The sequence below is a fragment of the Lactuca sativa genome, chromosome 3 (assembly GCF_002870075.4).
Source record: "Lactuca sativa cultivar Salinas chromosome 3, Lsat_Salinas_v11, whole genome shotgun sequence".
NCBI lineage: Eukaryota > Viridiplantae > Streptophyta > Magnoliopsida > Asterales > Asteraceae > Lactuca > Lactuca sativa.
Window position 1 is genome coordinate 268,359,417 of NC_056625.2, and position 19,604 is coordinate 268,379,020.

General features: G+C 32.7%; 1 protein-coding gene across 1 annotated transcript; it reads left to right on the plus strand.

Annotated features, from left to right (window-relative positions):
- The first annotated feature begins 1,857 nt into the window (after positions 1 to 1,857).
- LOC111877062 (calmodulin calcium-dependent NAD kinase) lies at positions 1,858 to 17,646 on the plus strand. Its single transcript, XM_052769569.1, has 9 exons — positions 1,858 to 2,106; positions 2,178 to 2,342; positions 3,549 to 3,772; positions 4,466 to 4,524; positions 13,474 to 13,716; positions 14,079 to 14,208; positions 15,057 to 15,376; positions 16,006 to 16,150; positions 17,197 to 17,646. Exons 1-9 carry the CDS (start codon positions 2,097 to 2,099, stop codon positions 17,452 to 17,454), a joined length of 1,554 nt encoding a protein of 517 aa, XP_052625529.1. The 5' UTR covers positions 1,858 to 2,096; the 3' UTR covers positions 17,455 to 17,646.
- The last annotated feature ends 1,958 nt before the right edge of the window (positions 17,647 to 19,604 follow it).

The following is a 19,604-nucleotide window of genomic DNA, read 5'->3' on the forward strand; positions in this document are numbered from 1 at the left end:
CTGCCAGCCTACTCGTCGAGTTGAGGCTTCTCAACTCGTTGAGTAGACTTCTGCGTCCCAATCCATCTTTACTCGACTAGTTTGGGGCCTCCAACTTGTCGAGTTTTATACAAAAATGAATAATTATGAATTAAATACATACCAGGAACCACATATTCGCTCATCCACATGGCCTAAAGTATTAGGCATGAGCAAAGGGTTGCTTGTTGGTATTAGTCTTACACACACCATGCTTCTAACTTACCATACCTTTGACTTGTGTAAGAGCATGAGATTTAGATCTAGTGTGGAAGTATTTAAAGGAAAGATAAAGCTCACAAAAGTTGTTATTTTTATCTTCTTCTCTTGCTAGGGCCGAGAGCTTTTTCCCTCTTTTCTCCTTCTATCTTTTTGAAGTGTTGTGATGATTTTGGTGCTTTAGAAATGTTTCTCCTTTAAGGCTTAATTGTGATAAGTGCTCAAAGGCTTAAGAAGTATTCCGTGCAAGATGAGAACTATCATTCTTGATGACATATACTTGTTGGTGGATACATTATAGAGAAACTCTTTCTTGAGTTTTTTCCATCTTCATCAACTCTCCAAATCCAAGTGGGATCAAAGTCTTCAAAGATTGTATTCTTAACATTATATGGTTATCATAATCTTCCTAATAAAATGTAAATGGATCCTTGGTGGTTTTGTTAAAATGGTCTAAAATAATAGTCATTTTTAATATTGTTTTTGTTGCCGCTTGAATTTATTTTATAAATAAAAAATGATCATTTTTAGCTTTCCAAAACCCATGAGTAAGTCCCTTCGGGGTAAAATGGCTGGAGGGAGTGAGAGTTCTTGGTTTCTGGATTTTGGAGCATACTCAAGTCAAGATAGAGATTACTAAATGTGATTTGAGAATTATCGACCCGCCCCGAGCAAAGTGAAGAAACCCAACACCAAATAACAACATGATAAGTGTTTGTTGTGTGCGGTTGATGGTCGTTAGCTTAGCTAGACCCAAACATGTTCTAGCTAGGGTTTATGTTTGTACTTTGTTTATATATAACAACTCATAGTTGGGGTTTCAATTGTGTCGTACTATTGTTTTCAAGCTCATGAATAAGAATATTTTCTTCTATAATATAGATGTAGATCATATTATCCGAACCATGTTAACTATTATATATGTGTTTGTGTGATTTTCTCTTTATTCTTAACAAGTTTAAACAAAACCAACTTGCATAATGCAACAGGAGTTAACAAGTTAACCAGGCAAATTGTCAATGAATTAGAAAAAAAAAAAAAAAAAAAAAAAAAAAAAAAAAAAAAAAAAAAAACAATAAAACGAATCTTTTATTCCAAAACAAAAATTAAGGTAAAGTATATGTCCTTTGCCATATTACCTTAAAAGTTGAAAATATATACTTTTGTTGCTATATATTATGAGTGAAATAAACAAAAAAAAATCCACTCCACTCCAACCCAAACCGATCCGATTGTTTACAAAGCCCTTTGAAAAATACCAACATTATGTGGTATATTGGATTTTACTGGTTATACTGATATTTTTTGAACAATTTAAACGGGAAGTTGCATGATAGATCTAATAAAAAAAAATTAATTACTGAATATATATATATATATATATATATATATATATATATATATATATATATATATATATATATATATATATATATATATATATATATATATATATATATATATATATATATATATATATATATATATATATATATATATATATATATATATATATATATATATATATATATATATATATATATATATATATATATATATATATATATATATATATATATACTTGTTTACCCTTATAGATGGTAAATAGTAAGGACGTCCTGTCCTATTCTATGTTATATGTTCAAGACTTTCTTTTCTGGCGTCTTAACTTAATGACATATGAACGTTCTTCTCTCCAACTAAAATATTTACATGATGGATTGTTGACTTTCAGATGTTTATAAGACACACCAAGGAGACAACTCAATTGAATACCACTTATAACTCCGGCAACTCTTTTTTCATTTTCCGGCCACTCTTTATCCTTTTCCGGCGTCTCTTCTTTTACCAACTCCGTCATGCGTAGAGGTCCTCTCTCTCTCTCTCTCTCTCTCTCTCTCTCTCTCTCTCTCTCTCTCTAACATCAGAATTTCGCGCAGATGGATACGGCAAGCTAGTGGTGGCGCTCTTCCTTGCCGCAACCACCACCGGGGCCGTGTTGGCCGCCATTAAACGTCGTCGCCGGAAAAACTCAAGGTCATTGAAGCCTGAAATTGTCGGATCCAGCCATGTTAGAAGGGTTGAAAAGTTTTCCAACTATGTTGGTAGGTTTATTACAGTTCTTCCTTTTCTCTTGTGTACAACTTTCAATGCATAAAGCACAATATTATAAGACAAATACTATTAATATATTCTCGTACATTCTAGTATTCTACTACTTAGATTTTTGAAGCTTTGGATTGTTAGTTGTTCCAAGTAGTACATTGTGCATCTAAAACTTGTACTTTGGCATTTCTTATGTGGGACTGGAGTTGTACTATCCAAAGTACATTTCTAGTTGGTATACTCATCTAGTGTTTGGTAAATTTTGAGATTTATGAAAAAGGAAAATTATATTATTGGAATTTTTTTTGACCTTACTACATCACTAGCAGTGTTTTTTTTGTTTGTTGAATTGCTGCTTAGAGCATAATATTTTTTATATATTTTATATTAAGTACATTATTTATATTATAGGAATTATAACAATGTCATCAAATTATATAACAATATTTATATGATTGGATAAAAATTCCAAAACATATTATTTTGAATTCTAATAGGAATACTAATTTAAAATATAGTATAATTTGGTAGCGTTCAGAGGGTTAATGTCAAAGATAACAAACTATTTAAAATGTTTAAAAAACATCACTGAACTAAAAAGAAAATCTTATCAAAAAGTAAATTATTGGCGTTTTTGTTCAAAATATATAATAATGACCTCTTATAACTCATTTTAACTGGTAACTGAAATTTTGAGGTCATTAATGAATTAAAAACCATTTAAATTGTTCAAAAAATACATTGATGTTTCAAATAATAACTTTTTATTTCAGGGTGTTTTTTTGTACAATTTAAAATTTTCATTACCAGATTTTGACAATATCCCAATTTTAAAAATACAAAAAAAAAAAAAAAAAAAAAAAAAAAAAAAAAAAAAAAAAAAAAAACAATTGAGAGTTCAATGTCATAAAAGAAAGAAATAAAATCATGATATTATAAGATACAAATAAAGTGAAAATATGTTGTTATTTCTTACATTTACCCCATAATTTTCGTTCCATCATGAAAGTTGTGTTATGAATTATGATTGATTTATCAAAATGGAGTACTCAAAATAGTAGTTAATAAATCATCATATGTGATGTTTTCACTTACAATCATACCAAATGATTTTTATACATTTTGAGACTATCAATGAATTAGTGAGTAAACTCCAATTTTTGCATTTCTTAAGAGACTTGATTTCATGATATGTGAATTTCCAGCAAGGCAACTTGGATTCGAAGATGGAACCAAGTGTCCCGAATTATGTAAATTGACTTCTGATTATGTGAGAGGCTCAAAAGGGTTTAAAGATGGCCTTTACGTGTATTTTTCAAACGAAAAGGATGTAGACTCACTTTGTGAAAAACTTGAAGAAGAACTTGAAAGATGCGTTCTTGGCTATTTTGCTTTCAATTGGAGCCAAACTTCTATTGTCATCAATCAGGTAACATTAAAGAAAAAACCATCGATTTAATACTTTTAATGTCGTTTTCATAGTTTCATTTAACTTTAAGAACGATCATATAAACACAAAAGCAACTAACGTCATTCACATTCTATAATACATTCAATTTTATAAAGTTTAATGAATTGTTACATAAGTATTTCATTTTCAATACAACTTTGTCATTTAATTCCTACAATCCATTGAGTTATACAAAGTTTAATGAAACAAATTTAAAAACTAAAAGTTTCATTTTTCCCATTCTACAAATTATTGAACTTCAAATACATTATATGTCAATTAGCCATTTCACATGGCATCAACAAAGCATTGAAGTCTATTAATAGATTACCAAATCATCATTCTATTTTTCCATACAATTCTATTGAGTTTTTTTTTTCCACAATGCATTGAACTTTATAAAAGTTCGGTGAAATTTTTATTTTTAACTTCAAATTTTTTTGAACTCCATATGCATTAAACCTCAAATGACATCCCATTAAATTTGAATTTAATCCATTCAATTCCAAATATATATATATATATATATATATATATATATATATATATATATATATATATATATATATATATATATATATATATATATATATATATATATATATATATGTTTATGGTCCATTCCATTTATGGTTGGGCATCAATATAATAAGTTATATTTATGGATGGAAGGTGCTGAGCGATGGATCTGATGAGAGGAAGCTTAAAAACATGGTGTTGACAGCAACGAGGTGACTTTTCTTATCTCTTATTTATTTATATTATTATGTATGTATATCGGAATATTTTTACGTACTTCAAAATTATAAATGGCATAAGAGTCTATGAATTAGTTTTTTTAAATGAATTGGAATCGTTGACGTAATAAAATGGTATAGAAATAAAGAAAGTCGTATAAAGATTTTTTTAATGGGCGTTAACACTGAATTTATAAAAAAGACAAAAGAAAAAGAAGAAAAAAATTATGATTATATTCATGTTCTCGTGAGTGAAATACACCAAAGAGAAAATGGATAAAAATATTAACTCAAGATTTTAAATTTCCAGATAACTATTATTTTCCATGTATATGTCTTTTTTAAAACGGTTAAAGATTTCATTCAAGTTATATGTAATGACAAATTATGACTTTATTTCTAGATAGTACACAGTATAAAAATATCACAAAAGAATTTATTAAAATATGTGGACTATATATCTTATTGCGATATATCCTTACAATTTTTATATTCTTTAATAATATTTAAAGGATAGTGGGTGGAGTGGGATGTTTTCCCTGTATAAAAAATCGAACAAGTTGGGGAACAAGAGATGTGGAATAATTCAACTTGGATAATGTCACGAATATTAAATGGTTGATATTTGGTATATCTAAAATTTTAATCATTGAAAAAAATAAAATCATTACATTCAAATTTGTCAAACATCATAAAACTAATTATTATAACTTAACGCACTAAACGTCTTAACTCCACAATTACAACTATACAAAATAGCATCCATAATAAAATAGGTTTTTAACAGGTTTATTCGTTATAACGATATTAACTTAACAAACCAAAAAATTTAAGATATCGAAAGTAACAACTGATAAACACATAAAAATTATAAACATAAGAATGAAAAAGAATTAACTCTTGTTGTAATCCATAAAATAACTCAAAACTTGATTGCAGTCTTTTCTCTCTTGCTCTTTATGATAATCGAAACCCACATGTTTGATATCTATATATACCTGTTATAGCATCCAAGTTTCTATCTAACTAGAAGACTACTTGCCTTATAAATGACTTGCTTGATCCCTAAGCAATCATGTTTGCTTGAACCCTAAGCACCTTCTTAGAATTCCTTATTGTTCAATGAATGTTTCTTCCTACAACTCATTGTGTATGGAAGGGGTATTATCAAAAATTACTAATAACCACACCCTAATTTCCAAATGGAAATTGTGAGGTCTTCAACTCCTAGTAGCTTCCACATTTCAACGAACTTTATCTTAGTTAACACCTTTGTCAAAATATCAGCTCTTTGTTCATTTTCCACTGACATGCTCGATTGTGATCTCCTTGTCTTCTACTCGTTCTCATATGTAGTGGAAACGAGATTTGATGTGCTTACATCGGCCATAAAAAATTGGATTATTTATTAATGCAATTGCGGATGTGTTGTCAATTTTAATTACCACTTCTTGAACTTGAGAACCAGTTATTTCTCCTAAAAGATCTCGGAACTAAACTGTTTGACAACTTGTTGCACAACCAGTCAAATACTTAGCTTCACAAGATGATAATGTCATTGTTTCTTGCTTTTGACAACATCAGCCAAATACTTAGCTTCACAAGATGATAATGTCACTGTTTCTTGCTTTTGACAATATCATGTGATTGGTGATTTACCAAAAGAAAAAAAAAGTTTATATATATATATATATATATATATATATATATATATATATATATATATATATATATATATATATATATATATATTGTGGTACTTTTTCCATCATCTTGATCATTGTTGTGACCGCTATCACAATAACCAACTAGACGTGTTAAATTATTGCGACTATATGGAATCCCATAACCGATAGTACCTTTCACATATCATAATATTTGTTTTATAGCAACCATGTGTGGCTTTTTTGGAGTTTGCATATACCGACTTGCAATGCCAACCGAGTAAGCTAGATCAACCCTTGTTTGAAGCAAGTATCTCGATCTTCCAACTAGGCTTCGATATTTTGTTGCATATGTGTCTTCCTCGTCATCTCCTCTTGAGAATTTCGCATTTGAATCCATTGGAACTAGAGTAGGATTGCTTTCATACAACCCGCGTCCTTGAGCACCTTTTTTTTTGCATACCTTTCTTGCGTGATTTGTATGTTATCCTTCTTTTGATACACCTATTTTCTTAGGTAATATCACAATATTCCAAGATCATTCATGTCAAAGTTTGTTGCCATTTCTTGCTTGAACTTGTTTATAATTGACACATTTGTTCCTGTAATGACCAAAGTCATCAACATACACTCCAACTGTAACATCCATAAATTTTACACCAAATTTAAACTTTTTCAATCATAAATAAAATTCAAATAGCATTGTTTACAAAAATGTTTTCAAATCAATATCCATCAGAGTGTCCTAAAATCATAACATAAGGATGAGGAGCTATACGGTCACGCCTTCGTCTTGCCATGATCTCCTGAAATACCTGAAACAATAAACTGAAATTATAAGCCTGAGGACTTAGTAAGCTACCCCAAGATACCAATACCACACTGACAATGTTATACCAGTAACAATCAATCAATCAACATGCATATTGGCCATCGGCCTGACTGGACCGCCCTACTGGGCCTACAGTCTATCTGAATCTGTCTCGAGCCTTCGGCATGACTGATCCGCCTCGTGGGCCTACAGTCTCCCCGGACCGCTCATAGGGTATGTTGGCCTTCAGCACAAAGCAGGACCGCCTCAACCCAACCAACAAGCAAATAACCATCTACGCATAACTATCATATACTAACATATACAAACATCAAACATATCTATCACACTGATCATCAAACATAGAATTCTCTCGTAACTAGAGTACCGACCTAGCAGGTCACTAACATACCAATCCTTACGGATTATAAGATCATAATATACTGTCTACCCTGATTTCGATCTAACATATCATAACCACACATAGCATACCGTAACATTAACAACTAAAGGGCTGGCCTTGGTGCCGTAGACCGTATCGATATAGTGAGGATAACTCACCTTGCAATTGTCGACTCGGAAGATAAACTCCAACTCTCGGATCACTTGACACAGGCTCCACCACCTATGATCATAGTACAATATACTCATAAGTCCTTAACCTTATAAGGTACTCCATAACCCACCATTCAGCCCCTGGTCAAAGTCAAAGTCCTCAGTCAAGGTCAACAGCCCATGTTGACCCCAACTCGCCGAGTACCCTCGGCTAGTCGCCGATTTCCTTGAAGTACAATCCAACTCGCCGAGTTATTGGGGTGACTCGTCTAGTTCCTTTGATTCTCGTTCAAACTTTAAGGTCACCCGTCGAGTTCCCTCCTTGCAACTCGACGGATACACATGCATACATATTCTAGGGAAAACTCATCCGATCCGCCGAGTTGTTCTTCAAATCGTCGAGTCTTATGGTAATCTTCATCGGACTCGCCGAGTTGTTCATCGGACTCGCCGAGTTTTTCATCCAACTCGTCGAGTCCACGGCCATCTTCATGTGACTCGCCGAGTCAACCTTGCGACTCGTCGAGTCCATTCAGTCCTCTTTCCATACATACTTGTTTTGAGCCATGCAGTCACTCCAAATCACAAATCCAAGCTTCTAGGGCATGGTTATCACATAAAGTTGCAAACTTTACGTGCATGCATGGCTTTAAATGCTCCAAATGCCAAATCTAAGCTCTTAATGGGGCTTCATGCCCAAGAGGGACCTCAATCACGACCAAAACTGTAACTTTATGCTTCTAGAATCCGAAGAGGGTCCAGATCTGAAGTTACAACTTCAGATCTAGCCCATAGCTCATCATACCAACTTGATATTCCAAGAAAACCCTAAAACTCAACCAATAGAGGAGATCTATAAGGAAAATGACGGTTTAGGTACCTCTAGAAGATGATATCTGAGATGAATGTTGATTTCCACACTCTAATTGTTCCAATCTCCTTCTCCTCCAAGACTTCTCCTTCCAAAAATCCTCTTTTCAAGCTTCAACACATACACAAGGCACACACACACGAATAAGGGCTCTCAATGACTCTTTAGAACTGTAAAGAGGTCCAAGGGACGCTAAGGTCCCTTTAAATAAGGGTACAAACCCCGGGATTTAGGGTTTCATCTGCCAGCTCCTACTCGCCGAGCCCCCATATGGACTCGTCGAGTAGGTCACTTAACACGCGATCCCACCCCGCTTCTACTCGACGAGTAAGGCAATCAACTCGTCGAGTAGAGCTTAACCCAATACATCTTATTTAAACAATACCTGAGAATCAGGGCGTTACACCAACATGGATTAGATCGGATTCTATTTTCCTTCGGTATACTGCTTGTTTTTGCATGCACCTTTGGAGCTTCAGAATCTCGTCCAACTTCATGTTCCACGATTGAGGAGCTTAACGTAGACCATATAACGCGTTTATGAGCTTGAACACATAATTCTTCCTTTTTTTTCCTTTTTTTTAAACCTTCAGGTTGTTCTACATTTACTTCCTCTTGTAATTCGCCATGTAGAAATGCGGATTTTACATTGAGATGATGTAACTCCCATCCTTTTGAAGCAATTAGTGATATTAAAATTCTGATGGTTTCGATTTGTGCTATCGGTACAAACACTTATTCAAAATCAATATTATGTTGTTGGAGATATTTTTTTTGCTACAATTCTACCCTTGTACTTGCTAATTGAGCCACTTGCATCTCTTTTTATTTTATAGACCCATTTTAAACCAATGATGGTTGTGTTGTTTGGTCTTTTTACAAGCTTCAAAGTTTCGTTCTTCTTAATTGATTCAATTTCTTCTTTCATTTCTTTTACCCATAAAGGGTTCGACTTTGCTTCATTGTGATTTGTTGGTTTATCTTCATTGAGTGCTAAAAGTAGCGCGTGATTCTTAAAATAGACCTCAACTTTGAAATCATCATATCTCCGTGGAAGTTGTGTATTGCGATTCAACCTTCGTAATTATGGAACTTCATCTTGTATAGCGATTGGAGGTGACATCGGTTGTGACCTTGTCTCACTTTCTTCACCATGCTCGGTTTCGTTTGTGACTCTGTGTGCTTCACTCACTACCAGTCCACTTCCGTGTCAACAAACTTCGGCCAATGAACCCAAAACATCTCAGGTTTTCATGTAGTCTGGTCTTCTTATTCCAAACTCCAACTTGAGTTTTCATCAAATATGACATCCCATGACACTGTGATTCTTTGCAGCTTTGGATCATATAAAAGATAAGATTTGGAACCAGATTCAAACCCAAACTACATCATTTTTTGGATCGATCATCTAGCTTCTTTTGGTGAGGAGTTGTGATTTTTACATAAGCTAGTGACCCAAAAATTCGTAAGTGTTCGATGTTAGGCTTGCGATGATAGAATTTCTCATATAGAGTCGAATTCTTTAGAGCTTTTGTTGGTAACCTAAATACAATATAGATTGCATATCGAGTTGCTTCTCCCCAAAGAAAATTTGGGACGCTTTTGGCTTTTAGCAAGCTCCTTGTCATCCCGAGGTGTTTACGATTTCTTTTCTGTACCACCCTGTTTTGTTGTGGTATGTAAGGAGCCGTGAGGTGTTGTATCATGCATTCGTCTTCACAAAGTTTGTTGAATTCCTGTGAAGTAAACTCCCATTCTTTGTCTGTGCGAAAAACCTTAATAGAGTTTTTGCATTCATTTTCAACTAATGTCTTGAATTTCTTGAAATAAATTATGGTCTCGTTTTTTTTCATAAGATAACTCCACATAAACCTTTTGAGTAATCATCAATAAGAACGAAGATATACCTATTTCCAGAAATAGTTGATGGTGATATCGGCCCGCAAAGATCTCCATGCACGAGTTTTATGACATTCTCGGCTCGATATGAAGCCTTTTTCGAAAAATTATTTCCTGTTTGTTTTCCAACTAAGCATGACTCATAGAGTTGGATTGATTCGGTGATCGAGGGCAGTCCTTTGACAAGTTCTTTTTTTATATTTCTGAAATATTATCAAAGTTGGTATGCCCTAATCTAGCATGTCATAGCCATGATTGCTCACTGAGACGTGTGTGTAAGAAAATTGGTTTTCCCATTTTGGTTTTCATTTTGTAGAGACGTTCGCAGAACGATTTACTTTAAATAGAAGAATATTCCAGTTATCATAAAGGTGTAGATAATCACCCTTCATTGACACATCACACCCAATTTCAGTTGCTTGTCCTAAATTGATAATATTAATTCTAAGCAAGGTTGTGAAAATTGTTTGACGGTAGCTCGGTGGTCGACTGGCGTTAAGCGATTAATCGGACTAGGTGGGGATTTTAATCAGAGATTAATCGAGGATCCTAGATTATTAATAAATTTAATTAAAAATTCAATATATCCTAAAAAAATAAGTATTTGAAAATTTAAAATTGTAAAAATTTTAGTATATTATTTTAAAATTTGAAAGCTTAAAATTTTGAAAATTTAAAATTTTGGTGTAATATTTGAAAATTAAAAAACTTGACTGTTTTAAACATTTCCCGCCTATGACCGCCAAGCCCGAGTTTGACCGATTTTGACCAATTTCTGCCAAGCACCCTAATAGTAATCGGTTTAAGGCCGTCAAGCGATTAATCGGCCGCCAAGGCTGATTTTTGCAACACTGGTTCTAAGTTTCGTAATGTAATACTCCCTTCGTCCCAAAATTATAGTCTATTTTTCCTTTTTGCGTTGTTCCAAAATAATAGTCCATTTCTAAAAATAAATAACATTTTTACCAAAATACCCCCTCATTATTACTTAACCAACTAAGCATTTAATGGAACATTAAATGCAAAGTAAGGACAAAACTGTCATTTTATTGTATAAAGTTAGTAGTAATTAATGCTTCGTGTTTTTTGTCTGTGGACAATAATTTTGGGACAGCCAAAGTATATATCAGTTAATAACTTCTGAATTCCCCCTTCACCCTCGAACAAAATAGAACATTTGTCATGTATCTCAACAAAAGAGTCATCACCAAATTTTACTCTACCTTTAATTCTTTCAATAACTTTGGTAAAGAAAGATAGATTATATGTCATATGATTACTTGCACCGTTGTCCAAGTACCGAGTATCGTTGCGTTCTTTATTCTCGAATTTTTTTGGTATGACACCTTCTTCGTTTAAGAAAATTGTCTCGTAGAGTTTTTGAACCATAAAATGATGTCAATCATCATCTTCATATTTAGATACATGCGCTTATTATTTCTTGGCTTTTCGTTCCGAACATTGTGATGCAAAGTGACCAAACTTGTCACACCTATAACATTGTCCTTTGGAGCGATCTTTTTTCTTTCCTTTTGGCTTTTCGGACTCTTTTTTATTTGAGGTTGTGGTTCAATTTTGTTGATAGGAATTGTTGTAAAGACCTTCACGCCCTCCATGTCCCCTACCACGGCTCGATTCACCACCTTGAGAAGAAGTCTCGGTTTTGTTGAACAAGAGTTTGTTTTGTTCGTTTGTTGGCTCGCTTTCTCGAATGCGTTCTTCGTAAGCTTTCAAGCGTCCGACCACGTCTTCGAATCCACCTGTCTTTAGATTTAGGACTTGTTCGGTTGAAGCAACAATATGGATAAACCTTCTTCGTAAACTTGTAAGAAATTTCTTAACAAGTTTACTTTCAGATATTTTTTCGCCAAGAGAACTAGACTTTGATGAGATGATGAATAGTTGATTTGCAAACTCATCGGTTATACTTAATTCCTTCATCTTCAAGTTATCAAATTCATTTATTAGGGTTTGTAAACGAGCTTCTTTTACCTTGCCTGCACCAAGGTGGCGAATTTTGATGGCTTCCCAATCTCTTATGTCGTACTCATCATGCCAACTTGCAAGACTAAGTCTTTGGGGATTACTTGGAATAAAACTGCAGTTGCTACATTGTTTCTCTTGACATCCGTCGTTCCTGTATCAACAACGTCCCAAACTTGGTGAACGTTGAATATTACTTTCCTACGGATTGCCCAGACAGTGTAGTTTGTCGTCGTGAGCATTGGAACATGGAACGAGAATGATGAATTCTCCTTCGTTCCTGGATCTACCGCACTTGTCATGCTTGGTGGATCATATTTCTGCTTCTAACTCTGATACCAATTGAAAGAAGCAATTGATAAACAAATAAAAATTATAAACACGAGAATGAAAGGAATCAACTCTTATTGCAATCCAGAAAATAACTCAAAACTTGATTACAATCTCTCCTCTCTTGCTCTCTTTGATAATTGAGACTCACATGTTCAATATCTATATATATTGGTTATAGCATCCTAGTTTCTATCTAACTAGAAGACTACTTGTCATATAAATGACTTGCTTGATCCCTAAGCAATCCGGTTTGCTTGAACCCTAAGCACCTTCTTAGAATTCCTTATTGCCAAAGGAATGTTCCTTCCCGCACCTTATCGTGTATGGAAGGGGTATTATCGAAAATTACTAATAATCGCTATTATCATTAAGTTTTTTCATAAAGGTTCTACAAACTTTATTTATTTAAAAATGAAAAGATGGAACAGGAAAATATAAGCATAATGATTTAAAATTAAAATACCCTTAGTCTAGAAAGCTTTGTAAATTTACAGATAATGGAAAAAAACTCTCACAATAGCGTGTTAGACTTTAAAATTTATTTTGCCAAAAAAACTATCCAATAACTCAATAAGCTCCTATAATGGAGGATGCTAAAATAACTTTTTGCACTTTTTTGTATATAAAAAAAATATATATGTAGTGATCAGGTGGTGTGGAATTAAACATGGTAGACATTTTCACAATTTTTTCAAAACTATTGTTGCATTTGATAAATACTTAAAATCATTAAAATCTTTCACGTCATAATAAAACACAATCGCTCATCAACAATTTTACTTGAAGATGTTTTATGATAATAAGCATATTGTTATATTAACATGCAGAAAACAAAGATTTGAAAAAATTACAAAGGACTTGAGAGTAACAAGAGCATTCTCAACAATCATGGAGGAAATGAAAGTGATCGGAACTAAAACCCCAAAAAAGGGCGATGGCAGCAATGATGCCTTTGCCTCCACGGAGATGAATGGGCCGGAGGCTCACGGAGTCAGAAGTCCGGTGATTCTTTTCATGGGTGGTGGAATGGGTGCCGGAAAAAGCACTGTTCTCAAAGAAATTCTTAAAGAGTAAGTGATATGATGTTAGAGCTTTGTTTTGTTGGGATTTTTTTATTTTGTATTATTTCATTTATTATATATTGTTCAGTTCTCACAAAAAAAAGTGATTTACTAAAAGTATTCCAATTCACGGAAAATATATGTTTATTATTTTGTTTTCAACAAAATGATAAGTATATATTTATTATTTTATATCAATCAATGTTAAGTGTTAACTCTAAAGTATATGGAAAACAATGTCATTTCGGGGTTGTGGGATGGTTTGGTTTTTTTCAACAAAATTAAAATTCCACGTAAGCCAAATTATGAGAGGGTATAATTGAATCTGTATAAATAAAAATATATATATTTGATATTGGAATATATTACAGAGGATTTTGGTCGGAGGCAGCAACAAATGCGGTGGTGGTGGAGGCCGATGCCTTCAAGGAGAGGGACGTAATTTACAAAGCCCTTAACTTAAAGGGCCATCACAATGACATGCTTCCAACTGCTGAATTGGTATAATCTCCCATTTATTTTCTAGTATAAACATATCGGGTCATGTCAAATTAGGAGTTGTTTTGCTAAACTTATGACTTTTCATAAGTACTGATCAACTTAATAAGTTAGAAGGGAGTTACTTATAGATTTTTGACTTATTTCCGGTATAATACCTTGATAAGTTATTTTTCAAACACTCATTTTAAGTTATAGCGGTGTGGAATTAGTAATAAGTTAAAAAATAAGTTTAGCCAAACACCCCCTTAGAACCAACAAAATTTGACACATCTCCCTAACTCAAAATTGTTGGTAGTGTTTGATATTTTCAGTTGGTTTAATTAAACTGGTCAAATCGTTTAGTCAACACCGATTTAATTAAATAGGTTAGGTTAGAACTGAAAACTTTAAGATGATGACAACATTTCAACCCTTTTATATATTTTTTACATTTTGTTTAATCTTGTAAAATAGAAAAAAAAAATACAAAAACAAAATCTTGATCTTATTTGGAAAATTAAGTTGTAGTTTTGTTTTTTTTAATCTAAATAGTTATTTGGGCGTTTGTAACATATAACTTGTTTAGGTTCAAACTTCTATTTCATTCAAATGTTGAAATGTAAATGGGTCAGGGTACAATCCGTTTTATCTAGGATGTCAGTTTTTTTTATCTAATATGTCAGATTGTGATCGATAATCTCAACTCGTTTAATTAAAAATGTTATATTGGTTGAAAATCACAACTCATTTAATTAAACATGTCACGATGAACCCACCTAATTGCTAGGATGTCAACCATATAGGTTTGTTCCATGATGCGGATTTATATAATTTGAACTTAACATCTATAACTGCAATATTTTATATAGGTGCATCAAATGTCCACAGACGCAGCTTCGTCAGTATTAGTAACAGCATTAAACGATGGGAGAGATGTGATCATGGATGGGACATTGGCATGGGAACCATTTTTTGAGCAAACTGTTGCTATGGTAAGAGACATTCATAATCATCGTTATCGAATGGGTATCGGCTACAAGGTCTCAGAAGATGGAACAATTAACGAAAATTATTGGGAAAAAGTCAAAGATGATGATGAAGAAGAAGAATTTATACCGAAGAATCCATATAGAATTGAGTTGGTTGGTGTGGTTTGTGATCCTTTTCTAGCTGTCACAAGAGGCATTAGGTAAGATCACAAACACTTTGCTATCTAAAGGGGGCGATTTGTTATACTGGTAACTTGAAGGGTGCTAAGTATAACCTCTCAAATCTTTGCAATAACAATAGTAAAACTTATTTTATCAATTTTTTTTTTGTTGTTACCAACTCAACAAACTAAAAGTTCAAGAAAAGTAAAACTTTTTTATAAAACTTATTTATGGGTCTTATAAAAAAATTATGTAAATGAATTTCATATTATTAGAATTGTGAAAAATCTCTATATAAAACCTTGTAAATTTACAAACAAAGTAAGAATACTTTGGTAAGAAAAAATATGTCAAAATAATTTTTTTGACTTTCAAAAACTTATTTGCCCAAATAAGTTCCCCAATAAGCTTCATTGGGAATGCTCTCAAGATTAACTAATGCAAATGTAACCCCAAAGTGTACCTTTTTCAAACCTTCCTATTTTAAAAAGGTGTATTGTTGACTGTTTCCTTTTAAGGGGTTGACTGTTGTATTTGTAACTAGAGGGATGCAAAGTGTAACTTCCAAATACTATTGAGTATTGACTATATCAAATATTTAAAATAACCATCAATATGATAAATAGAAGTGATCCTTATTTTAATTTGTATTTTGTAACAAATACAGGAGGGCAATATCAGTGAAAAGAGCAGTGAGGGTAAATTCACAACTGAAATCACACAAGAGATTTGCAAATGCATTTCCAAAGTATTGCCATTTTGTGGACAGTGCAAAGCTCTATTGCACCAATGGAATTGGAGCCCCTCCAAAGGTTAGTTCATATTTTACTTTTTTTTATTATTATTTTTAATATTCTTTTTCGCAATTAAAAACAAGTTCATGATATCTTTTGGAACTCTACCATAGACCAAAATAATTCAATTTTATAATATTTAATCCTAAACAAAATGGTATAATAATTTACATTTTATGCATGAAATGTTGTATAGTATATAACTTTTAAACTTTGTTATCTAGTTTTGCAAAAGGACAAGTTTGAAGTAACAAATTTTTTTTGCCATAAGTCATTTTCCATTTTAACTTAATCCATTAATGTATACAATAATATTTTTCATGCATAATCATTTATATTTTATAAAGTTGTATAGTATAATATTTTAAAATATAATCTTCTACTCTAATAAATGAAGGTTTTTTTTGCCACATGTCACACTCTCATTCAATTTCTCAAATGTCATTTTCTGGTTATCTTAAATTATTTTTTTTCATGTCATTTTATGATTTTTTTTTATTTTATTAAATTCCACATAATGATTTAATGTAATAACTGCAAGAAATATTGTAATAAATGGATATCAATTTCATTAATAAATTTACCTTTTAATTTCAAAATTTCCAAACTAAAGCTAATTAGTTTGTTTTGTTTATTTATTTAAATTATTTGTTTAAATTTAAAAGATAAAAAACATTATAATTATAATAATTTATTATTTTTCTTATTTTCTTATAAATTCAAAGTTCCCAATATTTTGACCTTTATATTTAACTTTATTTTTTTAAATTAACCTATATAATACATGGGTCTCACAACTATTTGTTATATATAAAAAAATACTATGCACGAATTACCTTCCAGTATAATTGAATAGTAAGTTTTGGACAAGATTTAGAATTAATAATTTAATGATAAGTTTTGGACATGATGACACTATAACTAACTTGTATTAAGTAATTTAATCCAAACTGATAAAAATGATATTATTAATTAGATAACACCATAAGTATGTGATTTATTTCTATGCTAAATTTTAAATTCTATTTAGGCATTTTACCTTTTAGTTTTTGCTTAAATTTTAGCCGATCGAATGGAAAGGTGTCGATTGCAATCTAATGGAGGATGATCCTGATCAAATTCAATGTTTGAAGTGTTTGAACATATTAAAAGACATTAATGATGAAGCAGATTCCATCAACGAGCTTTATGCAGACCCTAAAATGTTAACAAATCCGGATTCGGTATGGAATAAACTTGTCATGATACCGAAAAGAACAAATCTTCAACGTGATTTGAAAATTGTGATAGAGAGAATTGAAATGTCAAAATCATGGATTTAATGTATGAGGCGATAATGTAGATTTCCTTGTATTTTATGATGAAGATTTGTGTTTGTTTTGAATATTGCATGTTAAATTCTTTTATTTCTTTTTTCTTTTTTAAACTGTAAAACCTCAAATTCGGAGAATAACGATACAAATTCTGTAATATTTTGTGTGATTACAATAAAGACATGATGAGTTTAACAATCATCTCTAGTCCAGTACAACGAACTAGATTAAAATCGATAATCCTATATAAAGGCAATCTTCTAGTGTACATCTAGAAACACTAAGGTTTTTAAAATTTGGATTGCGTGATTGGCTGATTGCAACATCCAATAACGCCTTTAACTTGTATTATTTTTTAAATTATTTATTTTTTACTAGCATTTAGTTAGCTTGCGTTCGTTATATATATATGACTGTCGTTCAGAAAAAAAGGGAAAATACGGTAAATAGACAAAAAAATGGGGGTCAATTTCAAAATTTAGTCATAAAAAAAGGTTTTTCCAGATATAGACATACATTCCGCGAAGGACCCTCCGCGGACCTCCGCGGAACCATTAAATTTCCGCGGAGAGGGGGTAATTTCGTAATTTCAACCATTTTTTTATGAGAAAAACGAAGGGGTCCTCTTTCGGTCCCCACTGGTCCCCGTTCCTTTTCGTCACTCCGCATCGGGTCGCAGAGGCTTGATCGAAGACTTCAAATCCGACGACGACTTCAACTCCTGCGACGACTTCAAATCCGGCGAAATCGAGTCGCTGATCCCTTTCTGTCACCAATGGACCACGAATTCTCCGATGTTATGGCCGATGGATACGGTTCCCGGGTATTTCTCACATTCTCATCTAATTATTAATGTCGAAAATATCGAATATGATTCAAATTAGAGGAAAACCCATTTTATTACATTGAATATAAATACAGATTTAGGATTTTTAGGTTTACAAATCACAGATATGTTTTTGGGGATGATCCATTCCGCGAAGGTGGACGTCAGTCCGTAGAGGGTGTTCCGCGGAGTGATGTGTTTCCTCCGCAGAATGTTGTAATCGAACAATGCAGGCCTCCGCGGAGTGATGGTTTTTGCACAATTTTTATTTTTCTGCTTTTAAGTATGTTGCTATTTATTTCATAATGGATTAATATTTTTTTTCAATTAGTAATGTTTTAAATGAAATAATATTTTTTATTTTTTTTCTTGTGTAGCACGAAGATCTCAATCAAAAAGCGGAGTTAACTTTGAAAGGCGTGGTGGGGACTATGATTAAAAAGTATTTTTCGCGCCTAACACAATCACAACGAGTAATATTCGAAGCTTCCCCCTTTGGAATATTCTTAGGAATGCATATCCCACATCGTGATCCATTACTTGTGCATATGATGATGTTGTAAGGTCTCAACAAATATTTGAAATGGGGAGGTTTCTGTTTGATATAGAGGGGATCCGGTTGGATTTTGGTGTAATCGAATATATTCTGATTTGTGGTTTAAAAGTTGGCCCTTATGTAGATTTACTCCATTACGAAAAGGGCCAGTCAAATTCACAGCTCCGTGCTCGGTTGTTCCCAGATATTTCTGATTCACGTTTCCGGCTGAAAGATTTAGAAGACTTGATTATGTCCCCGAATTATTTGGCACTACAAGATGAAGATGTTGTGATGCTTATCCAGCTTGTTTTTATGTTGAAGGGTCTACACGGACGGGACGTTAAAACGGGCATTCCTGCAGCAGTATACAAGCTTGCTGATAATATAGATGATTGGAACAGGTATTACATTTAAAACAGGCATTCTCGCAGTAGTATCCAATGCACTAATTATAATAAATAAATTGAAAATTGCAGGTTTGCATGGGGTACGTATTTCTGGAGAAGGTCACTAAGTAGCTTAGGGGTGGGTAGGGACAGGATCCCCCTGATAGTTGTTGTGGTCCATTGAAATCAGTGATAAATCCAATCTAGAGTGCTTGTGTAGTATAATAAGCAATCACGGTACTAAAAATGTTGAGAATGCTGGTATCAGTGTCACTAAGGCCCAAGAATTACCAGCAAGATGTGGTCAACGTGTCAACCCGATCTCATGCATCACCTCCACCTCTAAGACTACTCTAGGTATCACGATTGGATCGATCATACATTCCCCGGCCTTTTCTATCTTTCTTGT